At 33.8% G+C, this 21,225-nt stretch overlaps 1 protein-coding gene across 5 annotated transcripts in view; it reads left to right on the forward strand.

Moving 5' to 3' along the window:
- Positions 1-21: 21 nt before the first annotated feature.
- Positions 22-21,225, forward strand: part of BRCA2 (BRCA2 DNA repair associated) — a 46,371-nt gene continuing 25,167 nt past the window's right edge. For 2 of the 5 annotated variants that reach the window (XM_074378022.1, XM_074378023.1), the window contains exons 1-12: positions 25-182; positions 875-980; positions 3,043-3,267; positions 6,746-6,854; positions 7,475-7,521; positions 7,614-7,654; positions 7,884-7,995; positions 8,771-8,820; positions 9,052-9,157; positions 9,954-11,072; positions 12,664-17,601; positions 19,338-19,433. In XM_074378022.1, the coding sequence (XP_074234123.1) occupies positions 914-980; positions 3,043-3,267; positions 6,746-6,854; positions 7,475-7,521; positions 7,614-7,654; positions 7,884-7,995; positions 8,771-8,820; positions 9,052-9,157; positions 9,954-11,072; positions 12,664-17,601; positions 19,338-19,433 (6,910 nt within the window). In that variant the 5' untranslated portion in view covers positions 25-182; positions 875-913. Of the gene's footprint in view, positions 183-874; positions 981-3,042; positions 3,268-6,745; positions 6,855-7,474; positions 7,522-7,613; positions 7,655-7,883; positions 7,996-8,770; positions 8,821-9,051; positions 9,158-9,953; positions 11,073-12,663; positions 17,602-19,337; positions 19,434-21,225 lie in introns of all 5 variants that reach the window. The other 3 variants (XM_074378024.1, XM_074378025.1, XM_074378026.1) reach the window with 2 other exon arrangements.

Below are 21,225 nucleotides of genomic sequence, written 5' to 3' on the forward strand. Positions count from 1 at the left end.
TTTTGGCGGGAGCGTCCGAAACCCAGGGGGCGGAGGCGGGGCTGCCGGGGCTCGGCGCTTTGGGGTTGTCTGGGGAGGTGGGCCACCGCGAAAAGGAGCCTGAGGGGTCAGATTTCTGATCCCAGTCCGGCGCGGCATTTGTCAGCCTACTCTGGCCCCAAAGAGCTGCACCTCCGAAGGCGGTTAGTGGCGGCAGGGGTGGAGACTGGCCAGCCTTCCGCGGTCTCAGGCGGCGGGGAGCGCATCTCAGGCTGGGTGGGAGCCGCGGCCTCCGGCGCTCGGTGGTCCCTTCCAGCCCCACGCCGACAGGGGAAAGGGACAGCCGGAGGTTCGAGCCCCGCCCCTTCCCGGGGACTCCATGGCCCAACTGGGCGCCGCCGGTCCCAGATGCCCCGATCTGAAATTTACTTCGTTGGAAACACGATAAAGTTACTTTGAGGGAATATTGCTATTTTGGAGAATGTTTTATAGCCTGTGGCACACAGTGCCTGCCTTATTTAGTTCCCAGGTAATTGCTGTGTTACGGAGATTTATTGATTGGCGATTGTCAAACGATGTTCATCTAATAGCCGTCGCTAACTGCGCAGCCACGAGTGACGAGATAGCTACTTAGAGTTTAAATAACAAAAAATTCTGTTCTTGAGTCATACTAGCCACATTTCAAATGCTTAAAGTGGCTAGTGGCTGCTTTATTTGGACGGCACAAATACAGAATGCGCCCTTCATCGCGGTGAGTTCGGTACTTGTCCCCAAAACGGGACCGATGTAAATAAACAATGTTAGTTTAGGCAACTTTATCCGCTTCCGATTTTACCAGAGTCTCTTAACAAGGACTGCATCCCTGTGAAGTGTATTTTGGTGTTCTCTTTTGCAGACTCATTTACCAAACGTTGGAGTAATATTGTAGATAAAAATGCCTATTGGATGCAAAGAGAGGCCAACTTTTTTTGAAATTTTTAAGACGCGATGCAACAAAGCAGGTATTGACAGATGTTATATAAATTGAGCAATTACATTGAGAAAAATGTTTTCAGAAAAATGTGTAATTGTGCATGTTTGCTGAAAAGAATACAGTACTTCTCGTTTTTGTTTACACCATAAACTGTGCTCTGTAGAGTCAAATTAGTTAAGAAAAATAATCCTTTGCAGTTAACCAAATGGTAAGTACAGACCCCACAGTGGATAAAGAGCTGGCTGGCCCCTTGATTAGCAGAAGAGTTGTTTTTAAAAGCAGAGAAGTTCTAGAAAGTCAGAAGCATTGGTGATGTGATAGCAGAAGTTGTCACTTTTTGGTCTCAGTACTCCTTACACTCTTAAAATGATAGGGGACCTCAAAGAGCTTTTGTTTATGTAGGATACCATATTAGAAATTAAAACTAAGAACTTAAAAAAAAATTATTATTTTACTTAATAACAGAACATTGCATAGTAACATGAATAACATTTTTATGAAAAATAACTTCAAAAAGAAGTGAGAGGAGTGGTATTATTTTAAAAATTTACAGTTCTCTATAATATTACTTAGTAAAAGATAGTTGGATTCTCATACCCATTTCTGCATTTAATCTGTTAAAGGTATTTTGGTAAAAAGTATATGAAGAAAACCCAACCTCACACAGCAATGTAGTTAGAAAAAGGAGTGTTTTTTTAGCCTTCAGTTAATTGTGGGTATTTTTCTTTGATACTTAAGACAAGTGGTAGTTTCTTAGAAGTTGCAGTGTGGAATCTGAAACCATGTAATGAATTTTTCATGCTCTTGTTACATTAAATTCAATTAGTTTTTCTTGCACCTTGAATAAATCTTTCATCCATGCATAGATTATTTGAAAAATATTGATGTTCTGAATTACACAAGATATTCCATATATTGACACATTGCATTAGACATGATTTAAAAATCACATTGTTTAATTCACTGATCTCATCAGAAAAGTCTTTTAAGTTTGGGAAAATGTCAAGCTCACAGGGGCTGATAAAGTTTAACAAAATTCTGATTCTCATTTGAAAGCTCACATTTTATCATTGGCAACAAACTGTTCTTTTCCTTGCAGTAACAGGCCCACTTCAGTCATTTTTGAGAAAATGTCTGCTAAATCATCCAACTCAGAATAACTTTGTTGTTCTTTCTAGTAAAAATGGCTTTCCATGAAAAAAATACTAATTCAGTCAACAACTTGTGATGAGTGCTTTTCTAGACAACTGTTGTACTTAAATATGCAGAAATGCTTCATGCATGCTTTCTATTTTGTTACAGAATATTAAAAAGATGTACTCAAGGGTTAGGCTTTGATAAAACTAACTTTTGCTGCTTCGTTAAGGACACTTTAAGTTAAACTTGCTTTTTGTTTTTGATTTTTTTGGTTGTTTTTTTTTTAACAAGTAATGATAACAAAGGATACAATGACTAGTACAGTTTTTTGCCACTGCCTTGACTCATGCAAAGCTATCTTTTAAAGTTTTACCCACCAGTGGTGCAAATATCAACATCGTGAAAAAGACAAATGATGCCTAATACTATGAAAACAGTTTTGACTATTTCTCTTGAAAGGATCTTGGGGACCTTCCCCTCAAATGGTCCACAGACCACACTTTGAGAACCACTATTTTAAGGGTGGATAGATTATAGGAGAAATTTTGTCATTAACAGAGAATCTATTTATTCCATTTTATTTGTGAGTCTACATGTTTCTTGTACCTGTAGATTTGTCACATCTGCTTTTGTAGTGTTGATAATTATTTGAATTGGATCTGTGGAATGTATTCTTATTATGGATGAGTTTTGTTTCTGACTTGTGAATATAAAAGAAAATTTTAGAAGAGCTAATATTGCTAATAACCCCTTGCAATTTTTGTAAACTCTTGTTACACCTTACTACAGATTCAAAAGAGAACAGATTAATGGTCTTGTTTAATTGGTATGCCTTAAAAGTAATCCACAGTCAAAATCTGAAGCATCCTTTTCTTTATCATAATCTTTCCTGGCTCATGGATTTTATTGTGTCACTGATTAAAACTGAGATGAGATTTTTATTTTTCTTACAGACTTAGGACCAATAAGCCTTAATTGGTTTGAAGAACTTTCTTCAGAAGCTCCACCCTACAATTCTGAACCTTCAGAAGAATCAGAATATAAAATCAGCAGTTATGAACCAAACCTATTTAAAACACCACAGAGGAAACCTTATCATCATTTGGCTTCAACTCCAATAATATTCAAAGAGCAAGGTCCAACTCTGCCACTGTACCAATCTCCTTTAAAAGAGCAAGGTAAATTCAGATTAGATTTAGGTAAGTGATGTGATGTGGTTGACTAGACAAAAACGTGAACTAGTCATTCAGACAAAACTGTGTTAAAAACCCCAGCTCTGTTGTTAACTGTGTTAATTTGGTCAAGTCAACCTCTCTGGCCATACTTTCCCCACTTGAAAAGTGGAAATGATGAAAATAATACCTAGGTTTGGATTAAATCAAACTATGTAGGTACTTAATAAGTGTTTTCCTTCTTCCTTTGATTAATATATCCTGCCTACTGAGATTTGCTAAATTATATCTTTCCTATACAAAAAAAAAACACACACACACACACACAGGACTTGTTTTGATGTTAAACTAAACTGTATTTCTGCAGGCTATCACAGAGGACAGAGATTAGTTTTAACAGTTGCTGTAAATGTCTTTTGATTTGCTATCACTTTCCCTGGCCTATGTGCCAGATGCTTGCAGTTTACTACACACTAAGATTATATATTCATTCAAATATTTATTACCTGCTTGATTTAAGTAACATACTCTCCCTTTCTTTGGAGTATTACTGTCTAGTAAGGAGAAATTAGCAGTACACAGGTAAAGGATAGTCTAAGGTTGAATGTGTTGAATGTACATGCCAAAAGAAAAGGACAAAAACTGTATTGAGAGTTAAGAGTAAAGAAAGCATAAATAGTATTGGGGGAATTAGAGAATGATTCAGTTGAATTAAACCTCGAAGAAGAGATGAGATTCAGAAATTTGAAGATGGAGTAGAGTGAGTATTCTAGGCAGAGGGAAAAACATGAGGATTATGTAGTTTGTTAAGAGAACAGCAAGTAATTCAGACTGTTTGGGGTGTTACATGTCTGAAAGGGACCCATAAACAACCTAAGGCTGAAAAGAGCAGATGTAGAGGCAGGCATTGAATGCCAGGCTAAAGAAATTGAATTTATTCGATAGGTTGTTGAGCAGAGAAATCACATGCAAATTTAATTGTGCTACTTCCTGCTTCAAACCTTTGATTACCTCCCTTTGCCCTCATGATAAAATCCAGATCCTTAATATGCTCTACAAGGTCCTTTATAATCTGTTCCCTCATAACTCTTGCCTCATTTTGCCATATTCCTCTTCCCATCCACCCTCAATTTACTCTTCATTCATACGGAATTTCTTTTTGAAACCACCATGCTCTGTGGCTCTAACACACTGTTATGTTACGCCTGCCCAGAACTAACTTACTCCCTCCTACTCCCTCGTCTAGCTGAATGACACTCATCTTTCAGATCTTGACTTACCTCTCTGCTTCTGGGAAGTAGTCCCTGTTGCACTCACTTAGCTTCTAGTGAAGGAGACTTACATAAGCATTTGTAGAGTGATAAGTGCTATGAAAGAGGAAACTCGTATTAGAAAATGCACATCCAAAGCAGATGTAGGTAATGGGCAAATATTTTCTTGTATGTTATTGGATACCTAATGTATACATAGTGTGTATTCAGTAAGTATTTGTAGAATAAATGAATATTTATTTTGCGTAGAAAGCCTAATAATCTGGCAGCAGTCTTTGGAGATATGTTTTTCAAAATGTGATGCCTGGACCATTAGAATCTTCTGAAGTGCTGACTGAAAAGGAAGATTCCAGGCACTACTGAGCAACTGTTAAATTAGAATCTCTGGGCATGGAGGTCATCACTGTACATTTTAAACTAATTGGGTGATTCTTATAGATCGAGAAGCCTGGGGGCAGAGAGATGAATCAGGAGACATAGAGTGGCCCAGGTGATAGGGGGCAAGTGCCTGAATTAGAGTTAATGGTAGTGAAAGTGGATGTGGAAGATAGGAACTACAGGACCCTGTATTAGCCTAGATGTGGAGGAGTCAAAAGAAAGGATCAAATCACAGGTTTGGGGCATGAATAAGAATGCAGTGGTGACATTCCTAGAAATTGTAAGCACTGGGAGGAAAGGAGGTTTGAGAGGGAAAAGGTTTGAAAGGATTGAAAAAAGAAGTAAATTGAGGTTTGGGCTGCAGTTTGAGACAGTAGTGGGATGTGAAGGTGGAGATGTCCTGAGGGCTTTTGAGAATGCAAGACTAAAACTATAGAAAGAATACAGGTAGGAGAGAAAGCTGTAGGAATCAACTGTCTGCTTGGAAGGTGAGAAAGTCATCATATAGGGTGAGAAAATTGATTATGATGAGGCCTCGGATGAAGACATAGAGAATATTTAGCAGATGAAATGTGGAAGAGAACACAGAAAAGGGAATCACTGATTCAACAAATGACCCATGCTTACTTTGTGCCTGGCAGCTTGCTTGGTATTAAGGATACAAACATGAATAAGATGGCCTTTGACCTCTAGGAACTCAGTCTTACATGGGAGAAAATATGTAAATATACTGGTTGGTATATGTTATAATAGGAGCATGTACAAAGTACCTCATTGTGGACACAACATTGTAAAATGACTATAACTCAATAAAAAAATGTTTATATAAAAAAACAACAACAACAAAGTACTACATTGTGGGCACAGTAAAGGGAACAGCCATCTATCTTAGTGGTCAGGAAGAGCTCCATAAACTAGCTTATACTGAATCTACAGAATCTTGAAAGACATACCTAGAATCAGTGGTTCATTCTCTAATATTAACCTGCTGGGAATGGTCGATGTATAACCAGGAAAGGACAGGAACAAATTAATAAGGCACTCTGGACTCACTGCTGAGGAGTTGACTTTTTTAAGATTATAGTGCATAAATATTCTGTTGACTATAGTCTCCTGAGACCTTTTGCTTCTAAGTTTACTTTAAATTCAGTATAGAAATGGAAGAATAAGACTTGAGCTGTTTTTTAACCTTCTTAGTTCAATTCTAACATCTAATACGTTAATTTTTTTAAGTTATCCTTAAAATCACATGAGGAAATGTGCTATTTCTTCTTCTTAGCAGTCCTTCCTTTTGCATAAAATCATATGAGTTTATCTTCAACATCATTCAGCTTTACGAGATTCTTAAATTATTCGGGAAATACTTATTTGGGGATGAACTTGGTTTTGCCTGGTTCATTTTTTTAATTTTTTATTTTTTACAGTTCCTGTTCTTTTGCATTCTTTTTATTGATGAGCCAGTATTAATGCTTTATTATTAACTAAAGTCCTGTGTTTACATTAGGGTTCACTCTTTGTACAGTTTATGGATTTTGGCAAATGTGTAATGTCGTGTATCTACCAACTGCAGTATCATACACAATAGATTCACTGCATCACTCAAGATATCTTATTCATATTATATGCTGCATATGGCTGTTGAATTGGGACAGACATCCTTTGAGACATCCCTTTTTTGAAAGGAGTCAGCAAACTGAAAAACCAATTCAGACTGAATTCCCCATGCATCTTCCTTCCCAGTATGGATGAGACTTTTTGTTTTTAAATACTTCCAGAGAATGAAAATTTACAATCCAGAACATATATATCCTCACTGAATTATTGTACTGTTTCAGGAAAGGATGTTACCAATAGTAAACATAAAAGTTTTTGCACAATGAAGGCCAAAGTGGATCAAGCAAATGATGTTACCAGCCCACCTCCAAATTCTTGTCTTAGTGAAAGGTATGATAAAGTTATTACATTAAAATACTTAAATGAAACATTTTCCTAAATGTGATATTTGTTTTGTAGGAATGAGTCTAATTTCCATGGTAACATCTTGCCTCAGAGCCTGGTAGAGGATAATTTCCTTTTAGGTTGCATTTTTTAATACAATAATTTTTACATTGGAAACGTTTACTTTGTTTTTCTTGTTGAATTCACTGGTTTTTCTGTATATCTATGAAATTTTTAAGTAACAAAAATACTAATGATCAAAAGCAGTGCCTTTGAAATATCCATTTTAAACTAAATTATTTGTGTATTCTTTGGAAAGAATATGATACTATTATAGATTCATTTTACATAATTTTTAAATTTGAAATATACAATTCCCAGCAGCTAGAATTTGTGAGTACTTTATATATTACTTTCAATGAGGATTTTAAACATAATTTAGTGGTTACTCAATTCTTCATAAAATACTTTTTAAAAAGTAATCTAAAAATATTACAAAACTAGTATAATTCTAGTAATTTATATGATTGAGAGTCCTTTTTATAAATAAGATCAGTATTTTGTTTCTTTTTGCTGTTTTTGTTCTCTTTTGAGTAATCTGAGGGATGTGTTTTATTTTGTTTCAGTCCTGTTCTACGATACACACATGAAACACCTCAAAGAGAAAAGTCGGGTATGGTTAAAAACAAGGCTTTTTATTTTTCAAATATTCAAAATTTTAATACAAACAAAACTTAGTAATTTCTCCCCTTGTTTTATCCCCAGTGATATGTGGAACTTTATTTCATACACCAAAGCTCACGAAGGTAAATATTTTGCCTAGTTTATTTTCATTGCGTAGTCATTAATTTGACAATAGTGTCCTAACTTTGCCCTGAGATTTACAGGTATGTATCTGCTGACTCACCTAGGCATTCAGTAACTGATAAATGAAAAAATAAGTGAATAGAAACATATTCTTAATCATCAGTGCACTTGAAATGGGAAATAAGTAATATAAAATATAAAATAAATAACTATTTTCTTTATTTTCAGGGTCAGACACCAAAACGTATTTCTGAAAGTTTAGGAGCTGAGGTGGATCCTGATATGTCTTGGTCAAGTTCTTTGGCCACACCACCAACACTTAGTTCTACTGTGCTCATAGGTAATACTAGCAAATGTGTATTACATATGATGATGCTGATAAGTTATCATCCGTAATGCTTCAGTTAAAAAAAAAAAGGAAGAGATAATTAGAGTGTAATCAGATTAGACAATACTGTCTTTGATAGGTTTGTTAGTAGTTCAGAATAATTTCATTCTATGTAGTGTAGATTGAGATAAGTCTCAAGTGCATTAAATGGCATTTTAGAGGAGTCAAATTTATATACAAACCAGGATTTTTTTTTTACTCTAGCAAAAATACATTCCATTTTGATTCCTCTTTAGCTGGGTATTTAACTTTCTTCTTTTCTTGTCAGATGAAATAATATAGGTAAAACATGTTGCAAAGTAAGAAATGTTTAACATATGACATATCTTTCAACTGTATTATTATATATATATAATACTAAGTCTGCAAGCTTTTGCTTTTAAGTCATGACCTGACAGGTTCATCTGATTTTCTAAGCCCTTATGGACAGAAATACCTGTACGTATTACCTTGTGGACAGTATTACCTTCAAGTCAGGATCACCAAACCATAGTTTCTTACCACCTTATGAGTGGTACTAAGGAAGTGTGAGTATAGCTTACCCACTGTGTTGATTGACCTCTCTATTTACTGTACTTGGATCAATTCATTTTGGTTCAAATGTGTACATTAATAAAATGCACAAGTGTCTTTTGATGTCTGACCAAAAAAATACATAAGTTTTGCATTAACTTCAGTGTATGATGTGTAGTACAGAATAGGTAAATTGAACTTTTTTTTTTTGCAGTCAGAGATGAGGAAGCATCTGCAGCTGCATTTCCTAGTGATACTACTGCTGTAAGTAAACATGACAAATGATTATGCTATTGCAATTGCATATGATTTTAGAATGCCTTGAAAAATTATTTATCTTGCATTTTTCATCATCTATGATTTATCTAAGCCTTTGGGGAAGTCTCTATATGTGATTTCTTTGATCTACGAAACTCTGCTGTCTGTTTAAGGTAAATACACTGTATGCATTGTTAGAGTTTTTATACTTGTGATTTTAAAATATAACTTTTGCAGATTTTGAAAAGCTGTTTTTCTAACCATGATCAAAGTCTGAAGAAAAATGATAGGTTTATCCCTTCTGGGCCAGACGATGAAAATCAAAGAAAAGCTAAAAGTCATGGTAAGTCCTTTGTTTAATTGACATCATTAAATTATTGCTCCTCTTTTCTTAAAGAGAAGACACATTGCTTCTCCTTTCTTGATTATTGAAGGTATTGAGAATAGAAACTAAGTTTATTTAGATGAAAATGTTTAAACATCATGTTAGGATAATACTACTCAAGATGCTCTTGTGACACAAAAACAAAACAAAACCCATTACTGCAAATGCAGAGATAGATAATAAGACTTATAACTGACAAAACGTTAAGACCTCATTTTCTAATTAGAAAGTAAGTATGGTTGCAGATATACCAAAAGGTAACTAATCAGGTCTTTGGAATATTACATATTCTTAGTATGTGTCTATATCTGTATAAATGTGTAGGATTGGATGTCTGTGTGTGTATATGGATAAAGTCAGATTTTACTCTGTGATAGGGCCACAAAATTAATTTGGAACATGTAGTTTGATAAATCTTAGAATATTAAATTGTGTATGTATGTATGTGTATATAGATAGGTAGACAGTAAAACTGAGTGAGGTCTGATTGAACGAGCTGATAAAGAAAGGTTATTAGGGATTGAGTGTGAATCAAAGGTTTGGGTACACTGGAATCAATTTTGACCAGAAAAGCGGGACAAGGTTGTTACCCCCTTACCCAAAAAATAGCTAGCACTCAGGATAACTTTTAAATGCTAGATTATGTGTTACTTAGTATATACTGTTTCTATGAAAAAAATTATGAGAATAGTATGAATTATATGGTTGTGTTATAAAATGTTATTAACAATGCTTCTATTTTAAATTTTAATAGAATTGGAGAAAATTTTAGAGGAGTCATTTGGTAAAGGAAATAGCTGCAAAGATCATTTTGAAAAGTCAATGCCAAATGTCCTAGAAGATGAAGTACATGAAACAGTTGCAGATATTTCTGAAGAAGATAGTTTTCCAGTATGTATTTCTAAATATAAAAGAAGAAATCTACGAAAAGTAAAAACTGGCAAGACTAGGAAAAATATTTTCAATAAAACAAAAACCAATGAATATGAAGAAGCTGAAAAACAAATGACAGAAAATAAACATTCATTTGTATCTGAAATGGGACCAAATGACAGTGATCCATTAGATTCAAATGTAACAAATCAGAAGCTCTTTGGGAATGGAACTGACAAAATCTCTAAGGAAGTTATACCATCTTCAGCATCTGAATGGTCTCAGCTAACTCTCTCGGGTCTAAATGGAACCCAAATGGAGAAAACGTCCCTACTGCATATTTCTTCTTGTGACCAAAATAATTCAGAAGAAGACTGCATAGGCACAAAGAAAGAATGTATCAACTTCATTACTTCAGAAAATTATTTGCCACATATTTCAAGCTTATCAAAAACAGTGAAGATATTAAATGAGGAAATAGTGGTAAATAAGACAGATGAAGGGCAGTGTCTTGAATCTCATGAAGATTCCACTGTTGTGGAAAAGCAAGCAATATCTGACTCTTCTCTAATAGCTTCTCCACTTCAGGGTATCAAAAAGTCTATATTCAGGATAAGAGAATCACCGGAAGAGACATTCAGAGCAGATTTCTCAAGTAATACAACTGATCCGAACTTTAAAGAAGAACCTGAGGCCTCTAAAAGTGGGTTGGAAATACAAACTGTTTGCTCACAGAAAGAGGATTCTTTATGTACAAGTTCAGTTGATAATGGAAGCTGGCCAGCGACTACCAAGAATACTTCTGTAGCTTTAAAAAATGCAGGTTTAATATCCACTTTGAAAAAGAAAACTAAAAGGTTTATTTATGCTATAAATGATAAAACATCTTATCAAGGACTAAAAATGCAGAGAGACCAAGAATCAGAACTAACTCACTCTTCAGCCCAATTAGAAGCAGACCATTTTGAAACACCACTTACATTTACAAACATTGATTCAGGTAACTCTTTTTGTGTGTTTTGTGTGTGTGTTTGTGAATAGTGCATATAGTTTTATGGATGGTGATAAGCTCTCTCATCTGGATATGTGAATCTCTTTCTTTAACCTTTTTAAAAAAACGTACTGCCTACTTTTATTCTGTAGTTTTTTTGGTTTGTCTTCTGTAGTGTTTTAGGGTTTTTTTAATCTATAATTTATATTCCTCTTTTTTTTAAATTGCAGTATAGTTGATTTACAATGTGTTAATTTCTGGTGTACAGTGTAGTGATTCAGTTGTACATATATATTCTTTCTCATATTCTTTTTTGTTATAGGCTATTACAAGGTACTAAATATAGTTCATATATTTTATATTCAGTATCAGACAATGTCTACACCATTGTTGTTTAGGCCTTTGATTATCAATGTTCAGAATCATTTCATTAAAACTTGTTGGATCAATTTGCATAGTATGTAGTATATCATCATAACTTTTGAGACAGAACATGTGATTCATAAACATCATGAGCTTGGCTACTTAATTCTTGCTTTAATTTTCAGTATTTAGTATGTGTAAATTAGACAATTCTGTAAATATGTTGTGCTATTTAATAGGTATTTTGTCTAAAGCATGTAAAAGAAAGAAAAAAGCTAATTGCTAGCTATGTTTAATGTAAGGCAGTCATAAAAATAAAGTAGTGATTTTTTTGTTGTTACATAGTTTTCTTAAATATTTAGAGATTGCTTAGAGTTACTGCTATATATCTGGTTGTTCAGAGTGTGCACAGTGAAAGTCATTTTTCATTTGGGTAGCAGTTTATCAGTAGGTTTACTGTATGTTCAAAAGGTGATTTTTATCTCCCTCTGAGAAGATTTGAGTGGGTGGTAGTATCTCTGAATAATAGATTTGGTGTAATGAGTGACAGAACTGTTTGAGATTTCAGTTAATTTCAGAGAAAAATGCTTGATGTTGTATATATCAGAGATAAAACCAATGAAACAGCTAATATGTAGTAGTGGTCACTGATTAAATAAAATGAGATTAATAATTCTGACTTGTTAATAGGAAATTCAGAGGGTCAATAAAATTAGGCAGAGCAGTTTACCTCACTTTCCTGTTATAACTGAGATTAGGTACTCACGGACACTTCATGTGTAGAACCTGTTTTTAAAAGTTCATTTTTTGGTGTTTTTTGATATGAAAGACTGAATTAACCAAAGGAAATGGTTACTTTGTAATTCCTTTTCTTTGCCTTGCTTTTCTAAGTCCTATTATGTCTAAATTAGCAAAGAATTTTTTCCAATTTTATTTTCCAATAAAACTACTTTGAATTTTACTTATGGCAGCTGGCTGCTTTCTTGAACTACATACTAATTTTAACTGAGTTGATAATTTTACCAGAAAAATCCTAGATCCTGTACATCTTTAGTTGAGAAATGTAGTAACTTCAAAACAGAGGATACTTAGAATTCTTTCCTTTAAACCTGACATGCACTTCTTTTCATGTAGTTCTTGTTTTAGACACTGCCTTTTTAACTCAGTGGAAAATATTTAGTGAATGTGATTGATGGTACTTCAGTTTCATTTTGTCATTTTTTGTCTTTGTGTTTAGGTTTACTGCACTCTTCCATCCAAAAACACCATTTACAGAATGATTCTGAAGAGCCACTTTTGTCTTTAACCAGCTCTTTTGGGACAATTCTGAGAAAATGTTCTAATAATGCAAGCAATTCTTCTAATAATAAAATAGTATCTCAGGATCTTGATTATAAAGAAGCAAAAATCAATAAGGAAAAACTGGAGTCATTTATAACCACAGAAACTGATTATATGTCATGCTTGCTGGGAGAACATTGTGACAATGATCCAAAAAGCCAGAGAGTTTCAGAGGAAAAAGTCTTGCCTGCAGTATGTCACCCTGCAGTGCCACATTCAGAAGACTGTAGTGGTATTCACTTTCAATCTCAGGAAACCTTTTTACACGACAATGATAACACCACTGTTTTAACTACTGGCTTCAACAACCTTCTCTCAAACCCAGTTGTGATTTCTAGAGGAGAATCATATAAAATGTCAGAGGAAATAAAACCTAAGAATTCTGAAGCTGGTTCTGAATTAACCAAAAATATTTCTTTGGAAAATAGTCAAGAAGCATGTATTTTAAAGGAAGATTCCAGAAAACCTGAGCTGTTGACACCTGAACAGTATGTAACAGCAGCATCACCTCTTACGAAGGTACAATTCAACCAAAATACAAGTCTCACAGTAATCCAAAAAAACCAAGAAGAAACTACTTTAATTTCAAAAATAACTGTCAATTCAAACTCTGAAGAACTTTTCCCGGACAATGAGAATAATTTTGCCTTTCAAATAACTAGTGAAAAGAGTATTCCTATTTTAGAAAACACTAAGGAACTGCATGAGGCAGACATCAGTTGTTTAAGAGAACCTGTTCTCAAGAGCTCTGCCATGTCAGCACACACGGACCTGGGAGACAAACAAGCAGCCAAAGTGTCGATTACAAACAATTTTGTTTCATCAAATAAAGTCCATGATCTTACAGAGAAAAACAGAAATAGTGTAAAGCAGCAACCAAAAATGACTCTCAGTCAAGATTCAAAGTCAGATGTCTCCTTGAATATAAATATGAAATCAAACAGAGGTAACGATTGCATGGACAAATGGGCAAGAGTCTCAGATTCGATTTCAAGTCACAGTTTTGGAAATGGCTTTAGAACAGCTTCTAATAAAGAGATAAAACTCTCTGAACACAACATTAAGAAAAGTAAAATGTTCTTCAAAGATATTGAAGAACATTTCCCTACTAGTTTAGCTTGTATTGAGACTGTAAATACATTATCATTAAAAAGTCAAAAGAAACCAAGCAGACCTCATGCAGTTGATTCACAGTCAATGAATACTGTATCTGGGTGTGTGCAGAATAGTGCGTTTATTTCTGACAGTGAAAATAGTCACACAACTCCAATTTTATCATTAAAGGAAGATTTTCATTCAAACCATAATTTAACACCTAGCCAAAAAGCAGAAATTACAGAACTTTCTACTATATTGGAAGAATCAGGAAGTCAATTTGAATTTACACAGTTTAGAAAACCAAGCCACATAATACAAAATAATCCATTTGAAATGCCTGAAAATCAGATGAGTGTCTTAAAGACCACTTCTGAGGAGTGGAAAGATGTTGATCTTCCTCTCGCAGTTAATGTCCCATCTAGCAGTCAGGTAGATAGCAGCAAGGAATTCGAAGTTGGAGATAAGCAAAAATTTGCCTGCTTGTCAACAACCAACTGTAACAAGAGTGCTTCTGGTTATTTAACAGATAAAAATGAAGTGGAGTTTAGGGGCTTTTATTCGGCTCGTGGCACAAAACTGAGTATTTCTAGTGAAGCACTACAGAAAGCTATGAAACTGTTCAGTGACATTGAAAATGTTGGTGGAGAAACTCCTGCAGAATTAGATCCAAGAATTTTCTCTTTAAGTAAATGTAACAATTCTGATGTTTCAGAGTTTAAGGAAGAAGATTATAGCAATGATAAAAATTTAAGTGAGAAGAATAATAAATGCCAACTAGTAGTACAAAATAACATTGAAATGACAGCTGGCATTTTTGTTGAAGAAAATACTGAAGATTACAAGAGAAATACTGAAAATGAAGATAACAAATGTATTGGTTTTGTTTGTAACTTAAGAGAATCTGATGGAAGTTCATCAAGTAAAAATGATACAGTTTCTATTCACAAAGATGAAGATGTCTTACCATGTACTGATCAACACAACATGTATCTGAAATCATCTAGCCAGTATATGATGGAGGGAAACTCTCAAAATAAAGATTTGTCAGATTTAACTTGTTTGGAAGTTGTAAAAGCTGAAGAAACATTTCATGTTAATATGTCAAATAAAAATCAGTCAACTGCTAATAAGATGAGGCAGAATATAAAAAATTTTGACACTTTTGGTTTGTCCTTTCAGACTGCAAGTGGGAAGAATATCAGCATCTCTAAAGAGTCATTAAGTAAAGTTATAAATTTCTTTGATGAAAAATGTACCAAGGAAGAGTTGAATAACTTTTCAGATTCCTCAAATTCTGAATTACTTTCTGGCATAAATACCAACAAAATAGACATTTCAAGTCATGAGGAACTAGATAAGGTTAAAGACAAAATACTTAAAGAAAGTGACTCAGTTGGTATTGAAAATCAATTACTAACTCTCCAGCAAGGACCAGAATATGAAATCAAAAAGATCAAAGAACCTACCATGTTGGGTTTTCATACAGCTAGTGGAAAAAAAGTAAAAATTGTGAAGGAGTCTTTGGACAAAGTGAAAAATCTTTTTGATGAAAAAAAGCAAGATAATAGTGAAGTCACTAATTTTAGCTATCAAGGGGCAAAGACGCTAATGGACCGAGAGGTATGTAAAGAAGGTTTTGAGTTAGCATGTGAGACTGTTGACATAACTGCCCGAAAGCATGAAGAAATGCAGAATTCTTTAGAGGAGAAAAAACTTGTTTCTGAAGAGTGTGCCATGCCACCCAGGCTCTTAAGTGATCATTTTTACAGACAAACTGAAAATCTCAGCATACCAAATAGCATATCTCTGAAAGTCAAAGTTCATGAAAATATAGAAGAAACAGCAAAAAGTCCTGTGACTTGTTATACAAATCAACCCACTTGTTCAGCCATTGAAAATTCAGCTCTAGCATTTTACACGGGGCATGGTAGGAAAATTTCTGTAAGTCAGGCTTCACTATTTGAAGCCAAAAAGTGGCTTAGAGAAGGAGAACTGGATGATCAGCCAGAAAAAATAAATTCTGCCAAGGTTATATGTTTAAAGGAATATCCTGGGGATTATGTAGGAAATCTTTCATGTGGAAATCGTTCAAACAGGATCACAACCGAAAATGACAAAAATCTCTCTGAAGAACAAGATCCAACTTATTTAAGTAACAGGATGTCTAACAGCTATTCATGCCATTCTGATTTTTGTCATTCCAGTGAGGTATTTAATAAGTCAGAATATCTCTCAAAAAATAAAATGGGTAATTCTGGTATTGAGCCAGTAGTGAAGAATGTCAAAGACAGAAAAAACATTAGTTTTTCTGAAGTAATGTCCACTGTAAGAGAAGCAAACGCTTATCCACAAGCTGTAGTTGAAAGTACTTGTGTTCAGAAGCTCGTGACTAACTCCTCACCATGCAGAAATAACAATAAAGCCACAGAAATGGTCGTATCTGATTCAAATAATTTTGAGATAGAACCACCTGCATTCAGTACAGCAAGCGATAAAACAGAAGTGAGAGAGAGACTTACAGATAACGGCGGGAAGGTAATTAAGCAAAACACTGAGAGCAAATCAGACACTTGCCAAACAAAAATTGTGACAGGTTCTCATAAGGCACTGGAGGATTCAGAGGATATTACTTTTCCTGACTCTCCAGAGAGTGAAGAACATAGTATGCGTTCACGTGATGTTTCACCTGACATTCAAAGTGAACCAATTTTATGTCATGACCCAGGTATGTCTGGATTGGAGAAAGTTTCTGAAATACCACCTTTTCATATTAATTTGAAAACTTCTGATATATGTAAGTTGAATGTGGAAAAGCATCCCAGGTCAGTCTCTTCTATGAATGCTTGTGGGGTTTTTAGCACAGCAAGTGGAAAATCTGTACAAGTATCAGATGCTGCATTCCAAAAGGCAAAACAGGTATTTTCTAAGATAGAAGATGATGCTAAGCAACTCCTTTCCAAAGTATCGTTTAAAAGTAATGAAGAACAGTCGGACAAGTTCTCAGGGGAAAATACTAAGATACATACCCCTCAAAATTTACTGTCATCTGCTTTCTCTGGATTTAGTACAGCAAGTGGAAAACAGGTTCCAGTTTCTGAGAGTTCCTTATGCAAAGTTAAGGGAATGTTTGAGGAATTTGATTTAATCAGAACTGACCGTAGTCTTCAGCATTCACCTACATCTAGGCAAAATGTATCAAAAATACTTCCTCTCTCTTGTATCGATAAGAGAACCCCAGAACACTCTGTAAGTTCCAAAACAGAAAAAGACTACAATAAAGAATTTAAATTAACAAATAACCGTAACGTTGAAAGGGATTCTTCAGAAAATAATCACTCTATTAAAGTTTTTCCATCTCTCATTCAGTGTAGGCAAGACAAACTACAGTTGGTATTAGGAACCGAAGTCTCACTTGTTGAGAACATTGATCTTTTGGGAAAAGAACAGATTTTACCTAAAAATATAAAAATGGAAATTGGGAAAGCTGAAACTTTTCCTAATCTTCCTGTGAAAACAAATACAGAAATTTGTTCTACCAACTCCAAAGATTTAGAAAACTATTTTGAAACAGAAGCAGTAGACATTGCCAGAGCTTTTATGGAAGATGGTGAGTTGACAGATTCTGAACTGCTAAGCCATGCCAAACACTCTCTTTTTACGGGCCAAAAAAATGAGGAAACAGTTTTGTTAAATTCAGGAATTGGAAAAAGAAGAGGAGGTGCACTTGTCACAGTTGGTAAGTGTTTTGTCTTTTGGTTTGCCAATCGCTTTTTAAATTGTTAAGTCCTTCATAATTTTGCTATGCTAGCTTATAGCAATTAGGATATTATACACTAGGTATATTTTTTCAGACTTTTATGTTTAGTTTGGGGAAATGTGGTTTTAGTCTTGATATCACTGAGTCTGTGTACCAAGAAGTCATTGGCTGAGTTATGTTGTATAAAGGTTCTGGCTCTAAAGTTTAAAAGTTGGCTTCTAGTTATAGGTGTTGGCTTGCTTGCTTTTTTTTTTTTTTTTTTTAATCTAAGAAGTGTTCTAAAATCAGTTATCCTTAGCAAATAGTATTCTGGTCTTAATGCCATTTGGACTGTGTTCTAACTTCTCTTTTAAATGTAGTGTATTTAACAACTTGGTTTGACTATTCGGTTAGTTGGATGTGTGATTTTTTTTTTTTTCTGTTAGTATCTCTGGCTAGGAATAATCTTAAATAATTGAATCTGTTGATTAGTTACAATGAAAGTAAATGCCAAAACTAACTCTTCAACTTTTAAATGGATGACCTTCAATAACTAGCTCCTTTTTTAAAAACTGTAGACTGATAGAGTATCACAGGGCTTCTTGTCCAGTCTCTTCCTGTTACAGAGGATACTAAAGCCAGGCAGTTCATTCTTCCACTGGGTGCATTTTGCCCTGAAGTCATCCCAGTGGATGCAGATTTGCTTCATCACGTGTTATCCAGGTCACGTTCTATACCAAGTTTATGTTATGGGCAAAGTAGTAAGTTTGTAAGACTTATCTTAGACTGTTGCTGTTCTCTAGTGAAAAATTCTGAGGTGCAGATGCTTTAAGATATGCATAATTCTTTCATGGAGAATAATAGTTTTATTTATGGGACCCCATTTTGTTCATGCATATAGTAAACCCTTATGCTTAGGAATAAAAATAACTCAGACTTCTAATAAATGTTCTCAACAGCATCACTAATTTCCCTCACTTCTGTTAGGTTATAAATATATATGCACTTAATCAGCTTCTGGTTACTTGAATAGTACAGAGCCTTGTCAAACAGTTAAATCACTTTATAATCCAACACTTGATAAAGTGATAAAGCCTTGCTTGGACATTTTTACTTACTAAATCCTTCAAATTCATTCCCTTTACTAAAGCATCAAAAAGCAAAGTATCTATTAACACATATTATCTCAGTATGACATGGAAACACATGACTTGAATTACGGTTTAAGTTTACTCTCAGCCTTTGTAGAATTTTTAAACAAGAAGTACGTAATAGTTTTGCTAATATTTTAATGTAATTTTGGTAATTTAAAGTCTTTTCTCCCACTCAATGACTCTAATTCAAGGACCTATATAATAAATTCCTTCTTGAGTGTAATGCAAAAAAAATTATTTTAAGAAATTGTTTGTCTTTATTGCTAGTAAACCTTTGAGTTACATTAAGTGTTAGTTCATTAAAAAGTAACTTATCTTTGTATCTGGTAACATCTGTTTATTGCTGAACCCTGAATAAATAGTGATATTTTAAAGGGTCAAAAAAAATAATAGAAGTTAAATTGATACTGAGAAATTAATTTTTTCTTTCAAAATAGAATGTTCACTATTTAAGTTATTATTATTGTTTGCTTAACATATTATAAGAGTCAGTACTTCAGTTTTAAAAAATGGACTATAGGCTTTTGAAAAATAAAATTGATACTATTTGCTTTAAAAACGTGTATGGAAATTTCTTTTTAGGAGAACCCCCAATCAAAAGAAATTTGTTAAATGAATTTGACAGGATAATAGAAAATCAAGAAAAATCCTTAAAGCCTTCAAAAAGCACTCCAGAGGGTAAAATTTGCTTTTTATCCATATCTTCCCCTCCCCCCAATAGCTACAATACATAATATTCTAAAGTTATTTTTCTCAACTCTTTTGGGTATATGCATAATTGGGCAAGCCTTTACAGTGTAGTTTGTTAAAACTTGTATCTTGCCTTGTTTGTTATGCGAGCTTTTCCTTCATAATGCCTAGATATTAGAGATAGTAGATACAAGATATTATACTAGAGGTTCTCCATAATTCAGTGTGAAGAGACAATGAAATAATGACTTTAAATTAAAAAGCTGTAAGAATTTAGTAAGAACTTAGTAAAATAATTGAAGCTCAGGTTCTAGTTCAATTGATTTCATAATATTTACGTGAATCAGTTATTTAATTGAAGGTTGAGAAATAGTAACTTTCAAATTTTATTATTTCTTATAACAAAATTTCCCTTAATAACTAGGGACGAACTTAGTTCTTCCTACAAAGGCAGGGTAAAATACTTAATTCTTTTCCTTAAATTACCAGTTTTCAGAGTAAAAAGTAGTTGGTGTAATCATTACTAATGGTAGCAAATGAATTTTTTTCTTTCTCTCTTGAGTAAAACGGATTTCTTAGATTTTTATTTGTAAGATATATAAAGTTTAAAAGTACACATAAATAATATATTTCTTTATTAAAGAAAGCATTCTTTTTGAGGTTCAAATCATTCCAAATTTGAAAGTAGAAACCTCTTCAAGTATTTCCCAAGAGTTTTTTTTTTTTTTTTGTAATATACCTTGATTAACCTTTGAGCACTTTCTTGCTTTCTGTTATCACAAAAAGATTTTCTAGGATGTCCATGTAATTCCCCTCCCCAGTTAGAATCCTAAGAATCTCCAAAGATCTTTTCAGTGGTTAATATTTTTTAAAAAAAAACAATATTTGGATACTAACTATGCTCATAGCTGCTGGTGTTACTGTTCTTTAAATTCTGAATTCTTGTTTCCTAATAACATTAACATATTTACTTATTTCCTTTATCTTCCAGTCCTGGTTCTCAAACTTTTATATCTCAAGACCTCTTTATACTCTTAAAAATTATTGAGGATCCCAAAGAGCATTTGTTTAGGTGGATTATATCTACTTCTATTTACCATATTCAAAATTAAAATTGAGAAATTTTAATATCTGTAACATTGTGCATTGGTCATTTTGAAAATACTAGTTTGGAGTTATACAGCTCTTTCAAATGTTGACATGTTTTGTTACACAATATTAAACAAATACTTTTGTCAATGTCACCAGTGATCTAATCTGAAAATTTAGTATTGGGAAATTGTCAAGCGAACAGCCTGTTACAAGATTTCCAAAATTATAATTTCCTTTAAAAGCTTGAATTTTATAATTCAGTTTGTTTGGCAACAAATACTATTGCTTGTTTTCTGTTTTTTTTTATAGTGACAAGCTTATTTCATTCTTTTTTGAAGAAATATCTGCTGAATACCCAAGTCTGAATAATTGTAGTTTGTTATTCTTTCAAGTAAAAGTGGAATTGTTTGAAAAAAGTGATTAGTACATTTCATATAAAGTGCATTTCCATGAGACAATCATAGCACCAAAGTATGCAGCAGGACACACCAGCAGTGCAAATGTCAACACAGTGAGAGAGACTTATATAACATCATCATTATTATTAAGATAGTTTGACAGCTTGAATCCCCTCTGAACATTGTGGGTACTCCCCCTCCAGGGTTCCACGGATCACTCTTTGATAATCACTGTCTTACAGTATATGTATAATAGCTTCAAGTTGACAATACCAATTTTACTACTAATA

Source organism: Camelus bactrianus, chromosome 14 (assembly GCF_048773025.1).
Source record: "Camelus bactrianus isolate YW-2024 breed Bactrian camel chromosome 14, ASM4877302v1, whole genome shotgun sequence".
NCBI lineage: Eukaryota > Metazoa > Chordata > Mammalia > Artiodactyla > Camelidae > Camelus > Camelus bactrianus.